Source organism: Sebastes fasciatus, chromosome 14 (assembly GCF_043250625.1).
Source record: "Sebastes fasciatus isolate fSebFas1 chromosome 14, fSebFas1.pri, whole genome shotgun sequence".
NCBI lineage: Eukaryota > Metazoa > Chordata > Actinopteri > Perciformes > Sebastidae > Sebastes > Sebastes fasciatus.
In genome coordinates this window covers 30,500,125-30,524,775 of record NC_133808.1, presented here as the reverse complement: position 1 = coordinate 30,524,775, position 24,651 = coordinate 30,500,125, and the positions used below count along the sequence as shown (strand labels likewise).

General features: G+C 38.7%; 2 protein-coding genes and 1 long non-coding RNA gene across 5 annotated transcripts; 1 reads left to right on the top strand and 2 right to left on the bottom strand.

Annotated features, from left to right (window-relative positions):
• Nucleotides 1-18: 18 nt before the first annotated feature.
• Nucleotides 19-15,407, bottom strand: LOC141781882 (potassium/sodium hyperpolarization-activated cyclic nucleotide-gated channel 4-like). 2 transcript variants are annotated; one of them, XM_074657830.1, is made up of 11 exons: nt 14,978-15,407; nt 12,806-12,992; nt 9,730-9,834; nt 7,727-7,864; nt 5,390-5,551; nt 4,423-4,516; nt 4,182-4,309; nt 3,034-3,180; nt 2,722-2,959; nt 1,110-1,293; nt 19-513 (listed from the first exon to the last, which is right to left on the bottom strand). In XM_074657830.1, the coding sequence occupies exons 1-10, from the start codon at nt 15,160-15,162 to the stop codon at nt 1,121-1,123; spliced, it is 1,557 nt and encodes a 518-aa protein (XP_074513931.1). In that variant the 5' UTR covers nt 15,163-15,407; the 3' UTR covers nt 19-513; nt 1,110-1,120. The 2 variants fall into 2 exon arrangements, with proteins under 2 accessions (XP_074513931.1, XP_074513930.1); XM_074657829.1 differs by having other exon boundaries at nt 20-1,293.
• A 2,485-nt stretch (nt 15,408-17,892) lies between these two features.
• LOC141781881 (uncharacterized) lies at nt 17,893-21,031 on the bottom strand. Its single transcript, XR_012596971.1, has 3 exons — nt 20,904-21,031; nt 18,616-18,781; nt 17,893-18,337 (listed from the first exon to the last, which is right to left on the bottom strand). It is a non-coding gene; the product is annotated as an uncharacterized LOC141781881 (long non-coding RNA).
• On the top strand, nt 20,973-24,406 carry cox17 (cytochrome c oxidase copper chaperone COX17). Of its 2 annotated transcripts, none has more exons than XM_074657826.1 (4): nt 20,973-21,107; nt 22,326-22,445; nt 22,549-22,656; nt 24,197-24,406. In XM_074657826.1, exons 2-3 carry the CDS (start codon nt 22,333-22,335, stop codon nt 22,631-22,633), a joined length of 198 nt encoding a protein of 65 aa, XP_074513927.1. In that variant the 5' UTR covers nt 20,973-21,107; nt 22,326-22,332; the 3' UTR covers nt 22,634-22,656; nt 24,197-24,406. The 2 variants fall into 2 exon arrangements, with proteins under 2 accessions (XP_074513927.1, XP_074513928.1); XM_074657827.1 differs by lacking the exon at nt 20,973-21,107 and adding an exon at nt 22,112-22,199.
• Nucleotides 24,407-24,651: the final 245 nt, after the last annotated feature.

Here is a 24,651-nt window from a genome sequence, read left to right as displayed (position 1 = left end):
CATACATGAGTTTTGTTTGTTAACTGTTATCCTTTATTACAACGTGGGTTCTTATCTAAGCCATCCTGAGGACAGTTGGACCACCACGTCGGTCCAGACTGAAATATATCTCAACATATATTGGATGGATTGCAATTTTGTACAGACATTCATGGTCCCCAGACGATGAATCTTAATGATGGTTGTGAGTAAAACGTTGAAAAATTAAGCAGTAAAACAATGACTTACAAGATTTCTTAAAAACACTCACTGCGGTCTGGATGAACGAACCTCGTGTGTGCGTAATGTGTCACTAGAAGCCTGTCAGTCCAAACGAGGGGTGGGGATACCGGCATCCAGTCCAGGGTGAGCAGAGTGCAGCAGCACGTCGGGGCCGCCGCATCGTAGTCCGCCGTAGGACAGCTGAGGCAGCAAGGCCCGAGGCTGCTCCAGCAGAGCAGAGCTCTCCATCCGCTCCCAGGCGGCGTTCTGCCAACTAGTCCGTAGTTAAAAGATCACGGAAGGCGTCGTTCTCTCGGATGGATAAAAAATAAAAATTAAAAATGCCAATGCATTCAAAGACAGTGTAATGAAATGCTGAATGATTTTTTATAATGAAGAGGTCTTTGTTTCCCTGGCAACAAAATGGGAATAAATAACAGCAAAAACAAAATCAACAAAAACATTGGTATCGGCTCTCGGCCAAATTATTATTAAACATCGGTATCGGCCCAGAATTTTCGGTGCATCCCGAGTTTTTACTGATATAAACAATCGGCAAAGCTACGAAAAATAATGCCGAAGTTGTATGAAACCAGACTTTAAGACTTACCGAACCTTTCTTGTTTTGTCACTAAGGTATGCATTGACTTTCCAAACATCAACGCTAAATCGCAGCATCAACAAGGAAGCAGAGATCAAACGTTTGATCGTCTCTACTGTTGAGGTCTTTGTTTATTGCTGATGGATCACAAGACTGAATAAATACCAGTCAGAATATATTGCTCATCAGTGTCCAACTCCTGTCCACACGAGGAATCAGTAACAGTCCTACTGTCCATCACATAATCACATAACATGTCCTGGAAATCTCCTGTCCTTTGCGTACAGTAATAAAAGGTCTCAAATACTGTTTTTGGTCTTACACAAGTCCACCATCTGAGTTGAGCTGAACCATCTTTTCTAAGTCCTTCTTGACATCTGGGAAGCCCTCCAGCACATCGTGAAAGTCGTCGCAGGACAGAGAGAAGCACTGGCAGTCGGTCAGCGCCTTCACTGTGGCCGGATGTTTGCCTTTGGTCAGCACGCATGTCTCTGTTGTACACACAGAGGGGAACCACAAGAGCGTGGTTAATGAGCGAGTAAACCCTAATGACGGGGGGATGAGGTCTGACAATTAATCCTAAATTAAATAACCAGACTTAGCTGAGTTGTTTCGGGAAGCCTGCTTAGCTCTAAACGCTGCGGAGATTTGCTGCCAAAAAGATTAGGACCTGTTCCCACTTAAAGCCGGAGAATTAAATAAATCCCCCAAATTGGAAAAGATAGATTTATTCACTTTGGTTTGTTTTTTAAAGCAGGCATCTTGCTGACCTATGCAAATAAACTTGTGTCCAGTATTTGTGTGTACATGTGAGCGAATGCTGAGCGATGAAAAATCACAATAAATCTAAATCCATGAATCATTTACTGCCATCTCACAGCAGTAATGTTAACTAATTAAGATACTAAATGCCCTTATGGCAGTTGATTAAGGTTTATTTTTGTACAGTCTTTACCTGTGGAAGATGAAACCTGCCAAATTAATGAATAAATAAATAAATGACTCAATAAATAAATAAATAAATATGTCATTAAATGCAGCAAAAATAATATTAAAAATACATGTAGCCATTAATTAATTGATCAAAAGTGACATAACTTGATATTTCAGTTTCAGTTTGCTTCTTTATTTATTTATCTTTGTATTAAAATCCCTTATTGATTTTACTCTTCTGTTCAATTTTCCCTTTTATTTATTTATGTATTTATTTTTATTAATTTTTCAATTTATTTATTTATTTTTGCATTCATTTTGTATTTATTTATTTTACTTTATTAACTGCCCCCTTATTTGCAAAATGAAATACAAATTGAAAATTTCGCATAAATAAATAGATAAATACAAAAATAAATACATACATTAAAAATAAATATAAAATAAATAAAAAATAAATAAAAATATATATTTTTTTAATAAAAGTAAATATATAAATAAATAAAAGGACAAATTAAACAGAAAAGTGAATAAATAAGGAAATTAATAGAAAGATAAATAAATAAAGAAGCCAATTAAAACACACATTTTATCAATTAATTAATGTGTACATTTATTTTTTATATTATTTTTGCTACATTTAATGATATTTAATTATTTATTTTTGATTTTGGCAGGTTCCGTCCTCCATATTTACCAGCCTCTCTCTTCTATACACAAACTGAGTAAATTAAATCAGCTACCTCTAGAGGTTTTATTTGTCCAGGTTTTGAAACATCTGTCTCAGCACCTCAAAAAATGACAACAGCACCATCTTTTCCTAGAAACATTATCCGTGTTCCTGTAGGTAATCCACAGGACAGGCTGTCAGCTGTTCTCACAGGGACGCTTTCTGTGGTCGAGAGCAGTTCCGGTAAAAACTGCTCACAGTGAGTTCTGAGGATTATCCAGAACAAAAAGTGACATCAGACGTAAATCCAACTCACCCCCAAAAAAGTCTCCGTCGCACAGCTCCCTCTCGTAGGAGTCGGTCTCCTGGAGGACCTGGCCGTGGTCGATGAAGAACATGCGGTCGCCTGGGACGTTCTGTCGGACGATGGCGTCTCCTTCCAGGAAAACCTCGTAGTCCAGTTTGAGGAGGACGGCGTTGATGAAGTTTTCGTCTCTGGCCTGAAACATTGGCACTTTCCTCAGCAGCCGGCTGCACATCACCATCAGGATTTGCTGCAAAATAAATTAAAATATTAAGATTATTATAAATAAAGATGAACAAAGACCCAGATGAACCACAGCTGTACCTCTTTGAGCGCTGAGGACACCGTGTTCATGACGTCCTTCTCTTGGAACCACTTCCCTCCGTAGCGAGCCTGGTAGTAGTTGCTGATACGAAGCTGCAGCTCTGGTGGGAGCTTCATGAAGGTCATGTAGTGCTCCAGACGGCTCATCTGTGGGAAGACACAGTGTTTTCACGCTCCACCTCCCATCACGTACAGTACATACAGTACATACAGTACATGACACACAGCGTTACAGAGCTAAGATCTACTCAAGCTGCATATTTAATCATAATCGCATAGTTTCATTTCGCACGTTGGGATTTGAAGTTACAATAAATGATTGATGTTTACATCTTTGCAGCTCAAAGCCAGATGCATCATGGTCTGTCAGAAACACCTTTTAGAATGAAATGTCAGTTTTATACAAAAGTCTGTATATTAAACTATTTAGCAAGTTAAAAGAAAATAAAAAGTTAAAAGAAAATACTTTTCTTCTTTCTGTTTTAACCTATAAAAAAAGCCTCCTGTGGATCTGTGTTGTAAATTTGCATTCGGGGTTGGGCGTAGTTATATAACATATTTTAATTAGCTAATTTAATGATCTGCCTCCGAAGAACGAGAGACGCTCAGCTGCTCAGTGGGCAGAGAGAAAGACAGCGGGGGGGGGAAAACAGAGTGTAGAGTCGGCATATTTTCACATCAAACTTGGTGAAATAAGTGTTTATTTCGACCAGTTGGTGATTGTTGGAAAGACTAACGACGACGGTTTTGGTGAGTTTTAGTTGCCAAGTTTCTCTCAAGTTTCTATCAATGAAGTGTTTCATGATGCTCCGCCACTAGAACAGCTGATCTCAACAAAAACAAATACAAGTGGATGATGACGCAAGTGTGCGGAACAACTTTACTAATGTGAAAGCTGAGCAGCGAGGGATTTGAGAGGGGGTGACCTACTATGAAAACGACTCACTGGGACTTGATTATTTCAATAAATACGCAGTGAAATAAATAAATAACTGATTGAATATATTAATAAGAAATTAAATAAATATCACATGAAAAATGCTGCATGAATCTCTCTCCCTAGATTAGATTAAAGCAACTCAAATATGCTAAAATAATACTATTACTGAGCACATTGACTCGTTTACTACTGAGATGTACTCTCTCACCTTGCTCTTGTACTCCTTGGCGGCCGGGTCGATGTTAGCAATCATGGTCGTAGCGTTGGCCACGAGGACGGTGTACATCAGACAGCCCGACACCATGCTGACCATGACGATCCACATTTCGACATAATCTGGAGAACAAGACACCGATCGAAACTCTTACTGTGACGTGGTGGGTATTTATATCTGAGGGAGAATGTGATCCATCTGTGCTGTTTTTAGCGATAAAATCTATAACTCTCACTTGTTGGTGCGTCCATGGAGCCATATGAGAGGGCGACCATCTGGGAGAGAGCTCGGAAAACTCCCCAGGAGTACTTCACGATCACTGTGGCATTCTGGGAGAAACATTTTCATAATTATTAGTGAGACTTTTTGTTGATCTGGAGCTTCAAAACAACAAAACAACAACAAATATTCACATGAATTTAAACTACAGCGTGTGGTATAGATGTTTAAAGCACCACTACAAGTTTTTTTTGGTGAAATATGATCTATAACAATTTCAGAAATTGCTCAATTACTAAAATAGTTCATTCATTTTCAACACCTCATTAATAACCAGTGGTGAAACAAGTATTCACGTCCTCTACTTAAGTAAAAGTACTAATACCACACTGTGAAAATACACCACTACAGTAAAACTATGGTAAGTATTATCAAAGTACTTAAAGTAAAAGTATTGAATGTGCAATAATATGTTCCCTGTTTGTGTTTTACTATTATATCTGATGTTTCTGGATTAATTTTACTGCTGCATTAATGTGTATGTTGCATTTTAACTCCTTTAAATCCTGTGGACTAGTTTAATCTGCAGCAATGCATCATGGTCTATAAGATCAACATATGTTTGTAGCGTCGCTGTCCTGTGAGAACCACGTATCTCTAAAAAGTCAGAAAAACAGCCTGTTTTCAGCTTTGTGTCGATGCATTTTCCAGCTGATCCAAGAGGCTTTTTAAAGAGTTTATTTAGCTTCAGAAGGAGGAGGATTTTCTCAACACATAAAGGAACACTTCATCCTTCAGTTCATCACAAACATTCTACAACAACACATCTGGAGATACATCGTTTTCACTGGACAGGAAGTAACTAAAGCTGTCAGATAAATGCAGTAGGTTAAATTCCACCACTGTTAACAACCATCATCATTCACAGTCTATCTATTAAAGAGGTGAAGTTGTCTAGAGCTTTTTTGTGAAGTTAGTCTCACCATCAGGTTTTCTTTCCGAACCCAGCAGTCGGTGGGAAACTCCTCCAGCATGGGGACGAAGTACTGGATGCAGCCGTTCCAGTGACACAGCAGGAAAATCATCATGAACAGAGACAAGATCCGGAAGAAGAGACGGACCACCTCCAAGTTTGCATTAGACACCTGTCAGGAAAAGGTGATGCGAAACATGGTGACTTTAGGGCATTTGGTAATGAAATCAGACACACTGCAGGATGAGATGTGTGCAATATTACTAGGGCCGTCTTGAATACCATTTTTGGGCTCTCGAGCTTCGATAGCAAAAAACAGCGAATACTCCAAGTGTCCTGCACACATGCACATGCTCCTTTGTCTGCGCTCAGCGTCTCCTATCTTCATCTCTCTGTGTGTACGAGTGTAGACGTACCTCAAAGTCAAAGTCCCCCTACAGTTGGTCTGTAAACCGTGATGTAGGACTGAAACTAATACTACTACTTAATCAGCAGATTATTTTCTAGATTAATCGATTGGTCTATAAAATGTCAGAAAATAGCGACAAATGTCCATCCCAGTTTCTCAAAGTCCAAGGTTCAATTCAATTCAATTCAATTCAATTTATTTCTATATAGCGTCAAATCATAACAGAAGTTATTTCGAGATGCTTTGGTGGGTGATGATGAAGATGTCTTTAAATGTCTTGTTTAGTCCAAAACCCAAAGATATTCAGTTTGATATAATATAAAACAGACAACAGCAGGAAATCGACATATTTGAGAGGCTGAAAACAGCATGTTTGCATGAAAAATGACTTTAAAGTTCAATCTATTATTAAAATAGTTGCCAATTATTTTTCTGTTGATCAATTAATTGATTAGCCGACTAATCATTGCAGCTCTACTGTGAGGGACATTTACAATGGACAGCTTGAGTAATAATTTTACTATTTGCTTCAGTTTATCCCTTCCAAATAAAGAAAACCTGTCTGATCGTGTTTCTTGCCCTGCTGTCACGACTTCTCTTTAGCTGTTTCTCCACAAAGAATCACACAAAAGCACCACTTTAAATCTGTTTACCAGAGATGTGCTCATAAGTGTCTTAGAAATAAGTCATTCAGCATGAAAAAAGCATTAAAAAAATGGCTAATCCGGCGGAAAAAAAGAAACAGAAGCAACTTTTCAACGTCACGCTGCAGTGGCCAATCACGTAACTGGCGATCCAGAACTGCACAACCCAGCCTTGAAGGAACAGAAGACATTAATCATCCAGTTAATGTGCCATTACAGTGACTCCCCCACACCGCCGCACAACGCCTGATCTGGTGTGAATGCAGAAGGGGCAGCCCTATTCATCACATCAACAAGAAAACACCTTTAACACCAGTTGTAATAAATGGTGAGGCTTTGCTTGACTTTGTGGGACACAAAAGGACAAAGATGCAAGATTGGGGGAAAGCCCAAGGTGTGTTTCCCAGCTCTGCAACATCTGGAAGTCAAAGCATATACAGCCTAAAAACAGCAAAGGGTCATAACTATATGACAGCAAGTCAATCCTTATGAACCTGGTTGCAGGTTGTAATTAATCACAATGCATGCCTGTGAAGGTTATGTGGCATCTTCTGGCCTCATAACATCACACCGTTGGATTTATCAATATCTCATCATAACTGAAACAAGGATGAAGCGACTGCGGTGGCTGGATGATTCTAATGGAGGCAGACTGCTCAAGGCAAAATAAAACCTGGAAGACCAAAAACGACCTGGCACAAAACGGTGATGGACGAGTTCACCAAGATTAACTTCTGCAGGGCGCTCGCTGTGGCCTTATGGCTCACAGAGGGGAAAGAGGATTATTTAAGTAAACAGATTTATCTGTGTGAAATTAGAAAAAATCAGTGAGGGTAGAAAACATTTATTTCCAGAGCGAGAGGGGTCCAGTTAGCACCACTACACTACACCGAAAACCTACACCAGAAACCATTTGTTTCTGCAGCGAGCAGCTGATTAAAGGCGTGAAGTTACACACAAATTCCAGACAACATACATTATGCAACATCAAGATTTTTTTCCACGATATATTGTGTTTCATTATGAGATTCAGCAAAGTGACTTTGAGATGCAGTAAATTTAGTCCAATGTTTGGGTGCAATTAGAAAAATGCAAACTGAGAAAATTAGACTAATATGTCGTTGATTAGAGAGCAACGTGTCAGCTCTTGTTTTACAAATGACATTGTTAAGTGTTCAAAGTCAGATTAGTCATCGGACGCCAGGTCTGGTAACTGGCGTCTGCAGGTATAGGAGAAAGGTTGATTGAATTTCAGAGGTGAGCTTTGAGGTCTTTGTCTGGCGTTTAAACTTACTTTCTCCACTTCGTTGAAGAACCTGACCAGCCGGGACACTCGAGCCAGCCGGATCAAACTGAGGATCCGCACGAACATCAGGATCCTCATCATCTTGTTGGTCTTGGACGGGTTGTCGTCGTTGTGGTATTGTAAGTCCTGGGGTAATGAAAATACAGACGACAGATTTATTATTACAATTTCTATTATTACTTTATACATCTTAGCATATTCATTTCACACTGTTCATACCGTATATATCTTAAAGGGCAGGTCCATTATTTTGAGTTTTTTGAGATGATTGGGTTTTTATATCATTCTGTAACTTCCCAGTGGTGTTCCTCATGTATTCAAATCCAAATATTCAAATTTTGGTCGAAGTTTTAGCGTCAAAATGCTATTTTCTCAAGCCCTTCTAAAAACGTTATCCTACGTGACCTGACGTAGGTTTCTGTTTGATAACGCCAGGGTTGGAAAGTAGCACTAGTCACCAGCCAAATGCTGGTAAAATATGCAAGTGGCTGCTATTTGCTTCACTCACCAGCCAAAAAAACAATTTTCATTATTGATTAATCTGCAGATTATTTTCTAGATTAATTGATTATTTGGTCTGTAAAATGTCAGAAAATACTGACAAATGTCCATATCTGTTTTTCATAGTCTTTAAATGTCCTGTTTTGTCAAAAAACCCAAAATATTCAGTTTAATATGATATAAAACAGAGAAAAGCAGGAAATCTCCACATCTGAGAAGCTGTAAAACATCATTTTCTGCCATTTTTGCATGAAAAATTACTTAAATGATTAATCGGTTATCAAAATAGTTGCAGATTATTTTTCTGTCGATTGACTAATCATTGCAGCTCTACCGAGATGGACATTAACGATGGACAGCTTGAGTAATAATTTTACTATTTACTTCAGTTTTTCCCTTCTAAATAAAGAAAACCTGGCTGCTCGTGTTTTCCTGCTGTTACGACTTCTCTTTAGCGATGTCTTCCTGTTTCCAGTTCTAGGCAACTCACTTTGTGAGTACTGAGAACAATGTCAGAAGCTAAACTTTGAAAAAGAGACCCAGGTTGTAATAAACCGGAATCATCCTTTAAGGACCAGTGTTAATTTAGGCAGCTATCTGAGATTTAGTCTTAGTCTTAATACAAAAAATTATGGAAAACCCATTTTAATTTCACAGTGATTTTTTATCCTTCATAGTTTTAGTCAACAACAATCTATTCATCCCACGTGACCTTGACGTAGGTTTCTGTATGATGACGCCAGGGTTAGAAATGAACACCAGCCACCAGCCAAATGCTGGTTTAGTGAATGGAGTCTGGTGGTTTTGAAGACGGCGATATAACACCTTTAGTTCCCTGTCAGAACGGGCTGTCTGATGGCAAGAAGCAACGAAAACAACTTAAAAATCGTAAAAGAAAGTTTTCAAATCATCTCATGTGTTTATCTTATTGTCTTTTCCTCAGTGGTTATTGTCTGTAAAACACCTTCTTACTGCTCTGAGTGTTACATAAGTTTCTAATAATAAACCACCATGAACAAATAGTAAAGTAAAAGGAAGTGCATAATTGTTCTGTGAACTGAGAAATAATGCAGCACACTGTTGGCTGTTTTCTGCTTCAACAGCCTGTTCGTTCTGATTATAAGTGAAAACGTTCTGTACTTTAAGTGTAGCTGGTAGGTTTTTTAAATTATTATTATTTAAATACAAAACCACAAAATCACAGTTACATAAGATACATAAATTTAGGCAAACAATACAAACCTGTTGCTGAGAGAAAAGGAATAACATTTCTTTTTGTTTTCTCTCAAAACAATTCCCATTATGTTACATTATATTCCCATAATGTACCTGGATTACAATTCATTACGCAAGATGTAAATATCTAATAGAAAGAAAGAGAGTAATGGAAACAACCATGAACAAATCATGTCAAACTAAGTGCATAATTGTTCTGTGAACTGACTAATACTGCAGCACATTTCCTGCTTCAACAGTGTGTTCATAATTACCGCAAACAGCAGTATGTAGCCGATCGGGAACGCGGCGATAACGTCCGGTATGAACCATGACCTCAGGTAACTGACTCGGATCCGCTTGATATCCAGAATAGCTTCCTGTAAAAAGAGAACAGAGCAGCCAGATTGAGCAGATGGATGAAGACGCTGCGCAGTGCGGTGCGATCAGATGTATAATTAAACACTTGAACTTGAACCAATATTTGAGAGATCGTTTGTCCAAAATTACTGTAAGGGAGACACACAGACAGAGGTGTCGGATGAGATTAGCAGTGTTCTCAAAGAAAATTAACATTAAAGGTGTTTCTCAGTGTGGTTGTATGAGGTACCATTGTCGATGTATTACCTACAGTTGATGGAGTTTAGAGAAACAGACAGGAGTACCAGCACGGGAGCAAAGCGATGTACTGCAGTCGACGGGGGCAGCAGCAACAAGGATGACACGTTTCCACCAAGCAGTTCAGTTCATTACACATTAGAACAGATATTTTTGCATTTAGCAAAAATTGTGGATGGTACCAATACAACCACTCCATTCTTGGTACCACCTCGGTCGAGGTTCCAAGCGAGCCGATACTAGAAGGTGGAGTTAAACCACTGCAGACCACTGATTGGTCAGAGAGAATCCTGCACGAACCACCCGCGATTTTTAAATAGCCAAGCTACCATCAAAAGCGACAGCAATAATTAATTCACTCGTCCCAGATTTTAAAAAAATGGCAGCTAATGTACACGACTCCAGCTATTCTCAACCACTGGGCCCATTGGTGTGAGCCGTGGAGGTACTGCCAAATGGATAGATGTTAGACCTCCGGCAGCCGCTACTCTGTCTTTCAGAGGTTGTAACAGGCTCAGTTTTAAAGCGTGAGTGAAGATACTGGTATCATATGAAACTAGAACAACTAAGGAATTCATGCTAGCTTGTCGGGAAATAAATAACGCTCCAAAGTTAGGCTAAATTCTGGCGAGGAAAAACTGGCATGGCCATTTTCAAAGACCGCTGACCTCAAGATATCTGAATGAAAATGGGTTCTATGGGTACCCACGAGTCTCCCCTTTACAGGCATACTATGTCACAAAATGGAGCAGTTCTTGAAACGAAAAAGTGATGTTGAAGACAACCCTGCACCAGTAAAAAGCTCCAAAGCGTGTGGTGAATACTTTGGATTCATAATGGCAGGCAGTGGGTCATTACCCCTGACAGCGGCATAACAGATATTTATAGCCCAGATTGTCATTTATTTGGGAAGGTGGTCCTCGTAATTCTTTTTAACCATCAGAAGTGGGCCTCAAGTTACAAAAGGTTGAGAACCCCTGCACTATGCCATAGAATTGACGAAGTGCAGACGTTTCTGTTTGGTTGCCATTGAAATGATTCAGCGAGTGTCCTGTTGAATATGATGTCACAGCAGTTTCATGCACCGTCGCTACGGTGATCAGATGAGAATCCCACCTACACTGAGGGGGTACTATCTGCAGTGGCATAGAGGAAAGGACCTGGTACAAAAAATGAGTCGAGTCGAGCAGAGCCGTATCATGCTGTGGAAACACGGCTTATACCTAAAACAAAGGCCCACCTAAAAAAAGATTTATGCAAATGTAACTCTATGTAAGAATCAGAAATTGCTTGTTAACAGCGACACCTGTGGCCGTTAAGTCAACGAAAGTCAGCGTCCTGTTGCTCGCGCTCGCTCTACATAGACATGAACGAGCATCAACATAGTGAGGCGACACACGTCAGCTAAAACCACAATATCACTCTATATTTCACCTGCTTGGCAGTAATGTTAGCTGACCACACGAAGGTCTCTCCATGAATCAATGCTGATACTGTGTTTTCCTGATTCAGACTCCTGTCTTCTGCAGTGTGTAGTGTGCGCGCATGCACGTGAGAGGTGGAGCGAGTGAGAACGAGCGTGGTGTGTGAGTGAAGGCAAGCAGGCAGAGGAGCAGAGCAGCATTGACTCCGGCCCTGGAGTCCAAATCTACGGTCTCCCCTGTGTCCTCTGGCCGTGGTCAGGAGGCTGAAGCAGGAAGATCACTAGATGTAACTTTGCGGTTTTGGTGCTTCCGTGTAGTTTGTGTTGGAACAGCGTAACCACACGCGAGCGTGCATGGGACACCGACCCGATTTATACGTGTAAGAAGTTACAAACAGTCCCTTTAAGTGTATGCTGTATTTGAAATATTTTCGCTGGTTTACCTTGCGGTGAGACAGCTATACTATCCATGTTTCCATGCCGTTATATATGCTCTAGCCGCAGCCTAAAAAAAATAGCAATTTTACCTTGCAGGTAGACCAGCAACTCCCGTGTCCTGCAAGGTAATAGTAGTCTGGTGGCTTTGAAGAGAGCATAGATGGATACAACGGCTTCAGTTCCCCATCAGAAAGGGCTGTCTGACGGCAAGGTAAAGTGGTGAAAATATTCTAAATATTGGGTTCATTTAACTGATATTGATTTTTTTAGGTGTCTAAAATATGTTTTGCTGCTGCCTCCGTCCACAGCAGTACGTTGCTTTGCTCCCGTACTGGTACTCCTGTCTGTTTCTCCAAACTCCAGCTACTGTCTATGGATAAGTACCTCATACAACCACACTTCAAAACACCCGAACAACCCCTTTAACTTCCCAGCGTCGTTGAATTGTCATCGTAGTACGTACATGAATATTTCAAACAGGCAGAAACCGATTTGAGAATAAGTCACGCAAAAACCAGATGTTTGTGCGGTCCCGAGTAAACGCCACAGATGTGCCATTTGTGATTGGCAAGATAGAGGTCACAGAGTATGAGCAGATGAAAACAAACAGGATATACTCTGCATAATACTTAATTGGAAATGTTATACTCCTCATTCATCCAATACATCATAATCCCTGTTATAAAATCAAACAGCAGGTGCCAATTTCTCCCATGTCCAGGAGCTGAAGGGGGGTTGGGGGGGGTTGTTAATCTAGCCTTTCGTGTATTGAGTAGATTACAGATGGGGCAGAGATGGATTGTATGTGCTTGTCTGTGCAGGGATTATAGTCTTCCAGATTGTGTCTGAAAATAGAGTACAGCCACTCTCACCTCGCCGTCCTCTGCTATGATGCCCATACGGAAATTCAGAGCCACATCTATCAGGAACAGCGTGTCTGAAAACACGTTAAATCCTTCCCATGCCAGCCCGTTGTTTCCGTCCAGAAACGCTATCTCCATGGGAATCCCGATCAGGTTCAAGAATGTGATGGCCATCATGCACATGATGTAGTAACTCCTACAGGGAAAAGATCACACAAAACATATGCCTTAGATGTTGTTTTCCATGTAGGATTGTAGTGGAAAGTCTCAGTTCATCTGCCAGAAGGACTCATTAGACAGTCGGTGCTGCAGCCTGTAAGGCAAGCTGACATGTGCACACTAAATACTCCGATACTGTAACTGCACATCTCCTCAGCCGAGGTTCGATTACCAGGATCAAATAACTCTGCTCTCTGATCCCCGATTGTTTCATTCCCTCTCTGATTTCACTCCATCTGATCATCTTACAAACTAATAATAATACTGCAAAAAACAGATCCCTAAAGAAGTCATTTGATCCACCCGTTTTTGTCCTTTTAATCCTCCGGTATCACCTTCACAGTCACTTCACAAAACGAGACTTTCAAGAGGTATAATCCTGTTTAACTCTCCTTTACTGATTATCAATTATGAACTGTTATTTTAGATTACTAGTTTTGACTGAATGTTTACTTGCTCTTTACATTTTATACTATGCATACTGCATCTCTTTTCCTGTGTTTTTGTTTTCACATTTGCAAAAGCGCAACAGAAATCATTATAATAATCAGTTATTGCATTGTTGACTTAATGATAATTAGTAATGCAACATGCAAGTAATATGGAAAGAAGCTGCAACTAACGATTATTTTCATTATTGAGTAGTAATTTTCTTGATTAATCGATCACTTGTGTAGTCTATAAAAAGGCAGAAAATATTGAAAAATGCCCAACACATTTTCATATCACTCAACGTGGCGTCATGCACATGCTGTTTTTCAAAATAACCCTTTACTGCAACAAACAATCACTTCAGAAAACTAGAATTTCAAGAGGTATAATCCTTTGTAATTCTACCTTTACTGATTATGGATTATGAATTATTTTAGGATTACTTGTTTTGATTTAATGACATTTTATACTAATTATACTGCATCTCTTTTTCTGTTTTTTTTGTTTTCACATTTGCAAAAGTGCAACACAAATCATTATCATAATCAATTATTGCATTGTTGACTAATGTTTAATGCTAATTATTGATGCAACATGCAAGTAATATGGAGAGGGGCTGCAACTGACAATTGTTTCAACATTAGTTAGTGAATTAGTCATGAAATTGAATCTATTTGATTCGTGTACATACACAAGAATTTCCCCTTTTTTCGTGACATTCAGCACGACCTTCAACAACGTATTTTTCCTGCGTTTTCCCACAAATGTCCAGCAACACGTGACGCACATGTCAATTTCTGCTCCAGTCTTTTAAAAATAAAACTACTTGGTTAGGTTTAGGAAGAGATCGTGGTTTGGGTTAAAATAACTCCGGAAGTGCTGTAACATAAGTACGGAAGTTACGTGACAAATAAATCAACTTTGACTTCTGGTTTCACCCGGGACATGAACCGTGTCTTTTGACCCACCCGTCCACCGCTCTTTTTACTTCCAGTTTGTGGATTACATACAAATGGATTTCGTGCTGACCATATCTGAAAAAATGTGAAATTCGTGTCTATGCACACAAATCAATACATTAAATTTCGTGACTATTTCACTAACTGCTGTGCGAGTGGGCTGATTATTTTCTTGATTAATCGTTTAGTCTATAATAAAGGCAGAAAATACTGAAAAATGGCCAACAAACACTCAACATGACATCAACATGCTTGTTTCTCCTAAATAATACTCCAAAACCTAAAAAAATTCAATTCACTGAAAAAAACCCAGCAAATCTGTCAATTTGAGAACCTATAACTAGAAAATGTTTGCCTTTCTTTGATCAATTATCCAAATAGTTGCAGATTATTTTTCTATTTCCCTACTAATCAATTAATCCACTGACCTTTTCAACTCTAATATAGAGAACAAATCCCTGGAAGCAAAGAATCAGCTAGAGAAACTTGCAGAAACTTTTAAAGAAACAGTACGACTGAAAGTGGTGTCTCAGCACGGGACTGGCCTGAATCTATCAGATATATTAAATACCTCATGAGGCTGAACGGGTGGATGACAAAGACTCCGCTCTGCAGCTGGCGGATGCACTCCTTCTCCACGGCCATCTCGCTGCCGTACACGTACAGGGACTGCCTGTTCAGCTGCGGGAGAAGCATGGCTCTCCATCCACAGGTGCCCGTGGTGCATCCCGCGGCGGGACCTTTTAGTTTCTCCATGACCTCTACCTCGATCAGCCGAATGCACAATCCATCCTCCCTCTGCTGCTGCTGCTGCTGCTGCTACGGATGCTGCTGCTGATGCTGCTGCTGCTGCTGCTTCTGCTGCTGCTGCCGCTGCTTCTCAGGACGAGCGGAGTCTGACTCGACCTCCCCTCTTGGTCACAAGGTAATTTTCCATCAAGGCTCCCAACCTCAAGGGCTTATTGAAGCTGTGTGGAGCGAGAGGGAGTGGACACCCGCCTTTCTGCTCCCTCCCTCCCTCCCTTCCCTCCGTCTCCGACTGCCTCTCTCTATTTCTAACCTCCACCCCACCCCTCCACTTCTTTTCTTTTTCTCCCGGCTCATCAAGTATTCAGTATCTGTGTCTCATCCCCACATGAATCAAGCCATGTCAAGAGGGTAAGGTCCAGCTCACATTAATACTGAAGACAATGGCATGTGTGTGTGTGTGCGTGTGCGTGCGTGTGGAGGGGATCGCAGTTACTGTCATGTGAACTCGACATCTGGCAGCGTGTGCAAGGGGACAAGTTCAGTACGGGCCATCTCCACCAGCCAGGGATGTAATTAAACACTGTACTGTGTTACCTGATGCTCTACATATGCTCGCAGCTCTGAGCCAGCTCTTGTGATGTTTATGTGCACATTTTACATAAACAAAACAGATGCTGAAATATTTCATTTCAAGGATTAAAAAGTGGAAGATTGGGATTTCATTCAACTGGATCTTTTTTTTAATATTTTCTTGGAAGGTTTGGTAGGATTGCATGAATGTTTGAAAAAAAAAAAAGATATAAAAATGATATTACAGGATGCAGCAGCACGGTGGGATTAACTGAAGGGGTCATGGCAGTGGGTAAGGTGAACTAGTGGCAGCATAGTGCATGAGACGTGTCTATTAATGTGAGGGTCATTTTATGAGATTATTGCTTTTTTTCCCATGTTAGATCGCTTGCAGTGGAGAGGTGCAGGAAACACTAGAAGTGGGATGAAAGAAGACAACTTGTTCTCACTTATATATCACATAAATACAGATCAATTCCAACAGTAGGGTCTTTTAGTTCAGAGTTTAACTAATTGATAATGTGTGTTCTGAAATAGGTTTCAGCCTCACAGGATAAAGCTGTTTGTTGGATGTCATCATACCTATTGTAGTTTTCTTAAAAGGGGCGTTCTTTTCCGGGTTTTCAAATAGAACCATCCACTCAGTCGTTAGCAAAAAGCAGTAATAATCAATAAGGTTAAGAATAATGTGAATGCTAGCACAAGCTGAGTTTGTTGTGCTTGGAAGTTTGGAAATAACTGAAACTGTTTTATTTACACTCTTGTTTTCTGCGAGGTAAAATTACTGCTTTTGTGAATGTAGTCTGGTGGCTTTGAAGAGGACAGGAGCAGCAGAAAAAACATATTTTAGCCTCCTAAAAAAAAATATCAATATCGGTTTAAATGTACGCTATATTTAGAATATTTTCACTGCTTTACTTCTCCGTCAGAACACAGGAGTCGCGGGTCTACTGCTGTCTCGGTAAGTTAGTTTATCCACTCCCATGCTGATAAGAGTATTAAATACTTGACAAATCTCCCTTTGAGGTACATTTTGAACAGATAAAAATGTGCGATTCATTTGCAATTAATCACGATTAACTATGGACAATCATGCGATTAATCGCAATAGTCTTTAGCCTTGTTTGTTTAAAAAAACATTGGTTATCACAATCCATTGTGGGATGACGCTACGATGTGATCCAGTAAAAGTTTGGTTAGGTTTTTCTGGAGCACTACCTTCCTATGTTTTGTGTGTTGGTATGTGACAAGTTCTCTGTTCCAACAGAGGTTAATGGAATAAGTGGTACATGGCAGAACATACTGTACATTCGTTGTATAGGAACTACCGATCAAAGAAAGACAAAGAGTGCTTACACTTAAATTCCTTCCCCGACGTTGATTTGTGCACACAGGAAAAGGAGATGAAAGAAAATCAGGATTTTACACCTCTCCTCCCTCAGGGGGCAGATTTCTAGACCAAAACAAAGACAGACTTCAGACAAAATTGAGAGTGAATGAAAGGGTATTTCAATGCCACTTGTATAATCTACATTGTTTGCATCCGTGCCACGCTGTATGGATTCTAATCCTGTGAATAGCACAGCAAAGACTGCAGGGAAGTGTGTTTCAAATGGGGGTGCATATCTATCACACAGTACGGAGAAAATTAATAATATGCTTACGTGCTCATTTATCTAGCACACAGCTGGCCCTCAAACTAGAATAAGTGACTTAGTGCTGCTGCTTACGCACTGCTTTGCCACGCTGACGCACTGTAGACCCAGTGGACATGTGAAAACACATATCATCTGTGTTGTAGGGCAGAAAATGAACATTTTTTATATTACAAAACTCCCCAGCCACTGAAGTGTATGTTCTTCCCACCAGCAGCTATATTTCATAGCTCAGAATATAATATCTGCCGAAGTAGCTGATAGCGTAGAAAAACAGCAATCATTCCGGTGGCTGGTGTTAATTTATACTCATACTGTTCTTTAGTTTTTAATTATCAATACAAAGTATAGCTTGTACATGTGCATATTTTGATATTTTACAGGAACACAACACTGTATATAAGAAGTGGATGTAGTCTCCGTAAGGTCACCCATCAAGTTCGGCATTTTTGGCCGTCGCAATCTTGTTTTTTTGCAACCAGAAGTGACACCAGAGGGTGGAGCTAAGTACAACGGTACGCTGAATTAGACATTTTTAGGCGACTAAAATGTTATAATTAACTTTGATGAACTGAAAAGACACTGTGAAAAGAATTAAAATTGTAAGGTCGAAAACATGGACAACTCCCAGACCGGACAACGCCGTGGTAGCGACCTGCCAATCACAAAGTAGCCCTGCCCTAAAGCATCCCCTGCTTTATGGTCTATTTGACTCTAAATGGGACCATAATTTACTAAATGGACATCATGCTGTATTGAAGAAGACTTGAAACTAGTGATTGAGACCATAAACTCATGTTTACAATATTTACTGAGGTAATAAATCAAGTGAGAAGTAGACTCATTTTCTCAGAGACTTCCATACAATCAGACTTCTTTTTGCAACCAGAGGACTCGCCCCCTGCTGGCTGTTAGAGAGAATGCAGGTTTCAGACACTTCAGCATTGACTTCACTTCTCAGACCCGGAGGAAGCACACAGTGATCTTATTCTCCTTGCTTCTTGACTTGTGTAATACCCAGTGGAAAAGTTATACAAGTGAACACTAATACTGTGCTTGAAAACCATTTCAAAGCATAATAAAGTGAAGCTAGAAATGTCAACATTTTTGTGCTTTTCTTGTTACACTAGTGGATTATGAAACACTGACATATTTATAGAACTTCTCCACTGACTGAGATGGAAGTTAAACTGAAAACAACGACACTGAGCAGCTAAATAATAAAACAGTGTACGACCCGCCTCCAGAGTCGTAGCAGTGCTTTCCTCCTCCAGGAGGGACCTCATGAAGACAATGATGAGGACATCACTGTGCAATAAAAATTCATACTTTAACTGCGGTGAGGATGAAGATGATGATGATGTTGTCTTTCTGTTGTCTTCAATCTTCAACCACATATGCTGCAATAGAATGTGGCAATTTTGGTATTGTGTATAATAATAATAATAATAATACAATAGCTTGTTACTGTTATGTACATTCTAAATTATATTAAGTAACACTTACAGTCACTTCTTCTTACATAAGGTTTTTGCTGGCCTAATTTAGTTTGATGAATCCCATGTTCACCAATTTAAGTAATGTTAAACCAGTTTGGAAATGTAGATTATCTGATGTTTGCTTATAAGAAAATTGTCTTTTTAAAAATAGTTTTTAATGTTTAATAAGAACAGGGATATGCATCATTTGTACATTGTTAAAGACAAAGATAAATAAATAAAGAAGCAAATTCAAAAGCCAGATTTGATCAACTAATCAATAGCTAGATTTATTTTTAATATTATTTTTGCTACATTTAATAAATAAAAAAATAAATATAGAAAAGAAAAAGAGAGTTTGACAGAATAAATAAAGAATACTGTTAGGTGGCTTACTAGCTTTTAGCGTTTAGCTAACCTAGTCTAAATCTTTTAGTTAACCTAGTTTAAAGCTTTAGCTAACATAATTTACAGCATTTAGTTAATCTAGTTTAAAGCCTTTAACTAACCTAGTTTAAATCTCTTAGTTAACCTAATTTAAATATTTTAGTTAACCTAGTTTAAATGTTTTAGTTAACCTAGTTTAAAGTGTTTAATCTAGTTTAAAACGTTTAGTTAACCTAGTTTAAATCTTTTAGCTAACCTAGTTTAAAGCCTTTAACTAACCTAGTTTAAATATTTTAGTTAACCTAGTTTAAAGTGTTTAGTTAATCTAGTTTAAAGCGTTTAGTTAATCTAGTTTAAAACGTTTAGTTAATCTAGTTTAAAGCCTTTAACTAACCTAGTTTAAATATTTTAGTTAACCTAGTTTAAAGTGTTTAATCTAGTTTAAAACGTTTAGTTAATCTAGTTTAAATCTTTTAGCTAACCTAGTTTAAAGCCTTTAACTAACCTAGTTTAAATGTTTTAGTTAACCTAGTTTAAATCTTTTAGTTAACCTAGTTTAAAGCCTTTAACTAACCTAGTTTAAATGTTTTAGTTAACCTAGTTTAAAGCCTTTAACTAACCTAGTTTAAATATTTTAGTTAACCTAGTTTAAAGTGTTTAATCTAGTTTAAAACGTTTAGTTAACCTAGTTTAAAGTGTTTAATCTAGTTTAAAGTGTTTAGTTAACCTAGTTTAAAGTGTTTAATCTAGTTTAAAGTGTTTAGTTAATCTAGTTTAAAGTGTTTAGTTAATCTAGTTTAAAGTGTTTAGTTAATCTAGTTTAAAACGTTTAGTTAACCTAGTTTAAAGTGTTTAATCTAGTTTAAAACGTTTAGTTAACCTAGTTTAAAGTGTTTAATCTAGTTTAAAGTGTTTAGTTAATCTAGTTTAAAACGTTTAGTTAACCTAGTTTAAAGTGTTTAATCTAGTTTAAAACGTTTAGTTAACCTAGTTTAAAGTGTTTAATCTAGTTTAAAGTGTTTAGTTAATCTAGTTTAAAGTGTTTAGTTAATCTAGTTTAAAGTGTTTAGTTAATCTAGTTTAAAGTGTTTAGTTAATCTAGTTTAAAGTGTTTAGTTAATCTAGTTTAAAGCGTTTAGTTAATCTAGTTTAAAGTGTTTAGTTAATCTAGTTTAAAGTGTTTAGTTAATCTAGTTTAAAGTGTTTAGTTAATCTAGTTTAAAGCGTTTAGTTAATCTAGTTTAAAGCGTTTAGTTAATCTAGTTTAAAGCGTTTAGTTAATCTAGTTTAAAGTGTTTAGTTAATCTAGTTTAAAGCGTTTAGTTAATCTAGTTTAAAGCGTTTAGTTAATCTAGTTTAAAGTGTTTAGTTAATCTAGTTTAAAGCGTTTAGTTAATCTAGTTTAAAGTGTTTAGTTAATCTAGTTTAAAGCGTTTAGTTAATCTAGTTTAAAGTGTTTAGTTAATCTAGTTTGGTTTGATCAAGTTGACCTTGAGTTTTTTTGTTACTTTTCAAGGTCAAAAATAAAGATTTATGATCAAAAGAAAAACACTATTGTCCTGAGAAATATCACAATATACATTCAATAAATAAATAAATAAATAAATAAATAAATAAATAAATAAATAAATAAATAAATAAATAAATAACCACCTACAGTCGTTGTTAGGTCTCTTATTGCTTCTTTCTGTCTCTTCCCGTCATTGTAACCAAAACACTCCATTTCCCAGAATCCTCCGCGGCCTCTCCTGATCACGTGAGTTTGCATAAAAGCCGGACATGTGCTCCTCCTCTCTCCGTGTCTCTTCTTCCTCTCTGAAGGTGAATCCTCCTCTACATCGAGCCTCCAGCCTCCATACAGGTGAGTTACACACCGTAGATCAGTCAGCAGGTAGTTTATCTTGTTCACTTCGTCTTCTGTTACTTTAATCTCATCTTTAATCCTTCATAACACCAGAAACTAACCTTTATTTAGCCACTGTTAGCTAACTGTGAGCTAGCTGCAGGCTGTGTGTGTTATGCAATGTGTCATAACTGTTAGCTAACGCTGGTAAAAGACAACACAGACAAGCACATGGTGTTCCTCTACTTTTAATACATAGATATATCTTCACATTATAATTTATTAATAAAATATACTCAGTATGTGCAGCACAGTGATGCCATGCTGTCAACTGAGCTAACATTACATCAGCCCAGCCCCCTCCAGTGGATCTGTGATGCAACCTGTTTATATCGTTATCCACCACTAATATACTACTTTTACAAGTATCAACTTGTTGCTTGTTCCAATCACATTTAAACCCAAGGTGAAATCTGCAAATTTCTTTGTTTTTGTCTCTTTAAACTTCCAATTTCCAATGATTTAGGTTTGAAATGATTACACTATTTTAATAAATGACATATTACGTTTAATTAAAGTAAACATTCCCTTGTCCCAGCTCCTCAATTGTGAGGATTTCCTTGTAATTTAAAGCATTATCATGAAGTGAAAAATAAGTAAAGTAAATTTTTGCAGCCCTAAAATGATTTAAAACAAACAAAGTAACAACTTCTCACATGTTTGAGAAGCAGGAACCAGTGGCATTTTTGCTAAATGAATAATTTAATTGACTAGTTAGGAGACAGAAAATGAGGCTTCTAATTAAATACAAACATGACCATAAGAAATTTACTCTAAACATTCATACAGGTGATTATAATTGTAGCTAATTCTTCCTCCTCTGCAGGTACAACCAGTAGGTTTGACTGGTATTGTTTTAATTTTCCTACATTAAGCTTGTTTCACCAGATTTGTTTGCTCTAAATTTGTCAGGATAAAATTCTCCATAAAGGTTTTTCAGACATTTTGACTTTTCGTAGTAGGTAAAGAACAGGTGTTAGCGGTTTGTACCTCCTACCTTACCTGAGAAGTGGTCTGATTAGCTGAGATAATTGCAAACATCTGTAAAAGGCATGTCTTATTCTGGAAAATGAGATGCAAAACAAGAATTGTGCATGAAAATGCCATTATCTAATATGACAGCTGCTACTCTACATCCTAAATCTGTTAGTCAATTAAAGCATCTTTTTATTTCAGTCAGAAGATGTCTACCGTTTCTGCCGCCGGCGTCGAATCTGCTGCGACTCAGGTCACCGAGCAGAAGCCACTGAAGCCGTGCTGCGCTTGTCCAGAGACTAAGAAAGTCAGGGATGCTTGGTAAGAACCTGTCCAGCAGAGAGACCTGTCTGAAACACTTTCCTTGTTGTAGAAGTGAAACATATTTATTGATTCCTCCATATTTGTTTTTCTTTTCCCCCAGCATCATTGAGAAGGGCGAGGAGAGCTGCACAGGCCTGATCGAGGCACACAAAGACTGCATGAGGGCGCTTGGATTCAAGATATAACTACTCCATATTGTGTCTGTGTGGTAAGTAATTACATTTTATCTTTAGTGTCCATATCGGCTTGTTTAGCAAGTATAATTTCCGAGTGCTCGGTCGTTTGTGTCCCTCAGCTGTTACTGAGACCAGAACACCGGCATTTTAATTAGGTAAAATCTGAGTAATGTTGTGTTGGAGCTGGATTACATGTCTTTTTAAAATGACCTTAATCTGATTCTGTGCTCAGGCCACAAAGGTCAGAGTGAAGGTGAAGCAGCAGCATGGCTAGTAGTGGTGTGGAAGTATGTGCAGCAGTGAGGAACAGTTCACCTTCAGTTGCCTCCCATTTTTTATATTGTGATACTAATGAGATTCCTGGAGGCAACACTCAGCCTACGAAACATTAATCTGACCTCCAGTTTATGTGAAACTGGCCAGTAGAAGTCTAATCAGGCCTAATGCCTATTTCACACCACACGATTTTAGCCCTGATATTCGCTCCCTGACAAATTAATGTCTGCCTGCACATCATGTGGGAGCTGCTCAAAGATGCTTGCTGGTCCCTTGCAAACTCATTCCAGATATCTAGCATGCTAAATATCTAGCGGGGACTCTGGCCACGCGTTATAGCCAATGAGAGCACAAGACACGGGTTGACCTGGAGGAATAAATGGTCAAATAAACATGCAGAAACAGGTTATTTTGTGAACACGTGCCAACATCGTTAATGTTGCTTCACACATGGTATCACTTCAAGCTATTTCTTGCGTGTTTTTGTGACGAAACGTAGTTTGTTGACCTCCTGGTGAAATATCTTGTAGTGTGGAAACCACAATGACTTTAGGACTCACAATTACAAGTTGTGTAGTGTGAACTTGGCTTAAGAAATTTGCCCCATGACAATGCAAAATAGACATCAGTTGGTAAATTAAAAGATTGCTTTAGGTGTGACCTCTATTTCATTGCTTACCTACAAAAATGAAAACTGTGAACAGAACTTGGAACACTCGGTTTGCATGCCCGTACTGGTGACGCACTGCTGCCAAATGTTTTCTGACAACCTGACGCCAACTTGAATGAAGTCAGTCTGGTGTGTTAAATGAGCATCCGCCCCCTTTGTGATCACGTTAATGCCCAACTTCATCTATTTAACTCTAGGTATTTGCAGTAATGAAGCCCATTTGTATTCACCAGGTTGTTATTTTACAGCGTCTGGGTCAGTTGTGTCTCTTGGCTATTGCTGATTTCATGCATTGTTGTGCACGGACTGTATCGGACTAGGACATCATGTAACGAGGGAGGTGGTGGGGGAGGAGCTTCTCTGCTGACTTGAATGCACATGAAACATGCCTGCAGCCGTGTAGCTCGGTTCACGTTTCAGCAGCTCAATTAGCCGCCTGGCATCGCCTCAATGTTCACTCGCTCTTGTAAAAGGAGAAATCTTCAGGCAGTAGGAAATGTAAATGTCTACTGAATATACAACCTCTTCTCTTGGCTCTTTATTTTTATAACTGGTGTTGCAATTTTGCAAACTAACTCTGACTCTTCTGTGCTTTAATACTAACATTTTTTTTTTTCCTCCTGCAGTGTGTTGCTGTGAGACGACCCTGGTGACCCCTCCTTCTTTCCCCCCCGCTCTTATTTATACCTCGACTGGAAGGGAAATGTGACGATGCACTTGGGCTCTGATGGGTTGACTGTCTTTCTGTGAAACTGTTTTTTTAACGTCTGCAGAATTTGAGAAATGTGTGAATATATAAAATGCCGTTTGTTGAATAAAAGGCCTATGCAATAAGACTCTCGTCATATTATTTCAGTGTAGATTAAATCTTGGGGGTTCTGTATTGAAGGTTGACTCTGCTGCCTGCTACAGTTGCTCTCCCTGGTATGCACTTAAACCTAAAAATAACTCCTGCCCCTGTGAAGTCAATACTTGGCATATCTGCATTCTTCCTCTTTGGTGTGTCACCGTTAACTGAAGTGTTCCTGACAGTGGACGTCGATGTTGACACGTTCATAAAACCTGCTGGAAATGTTCAGAT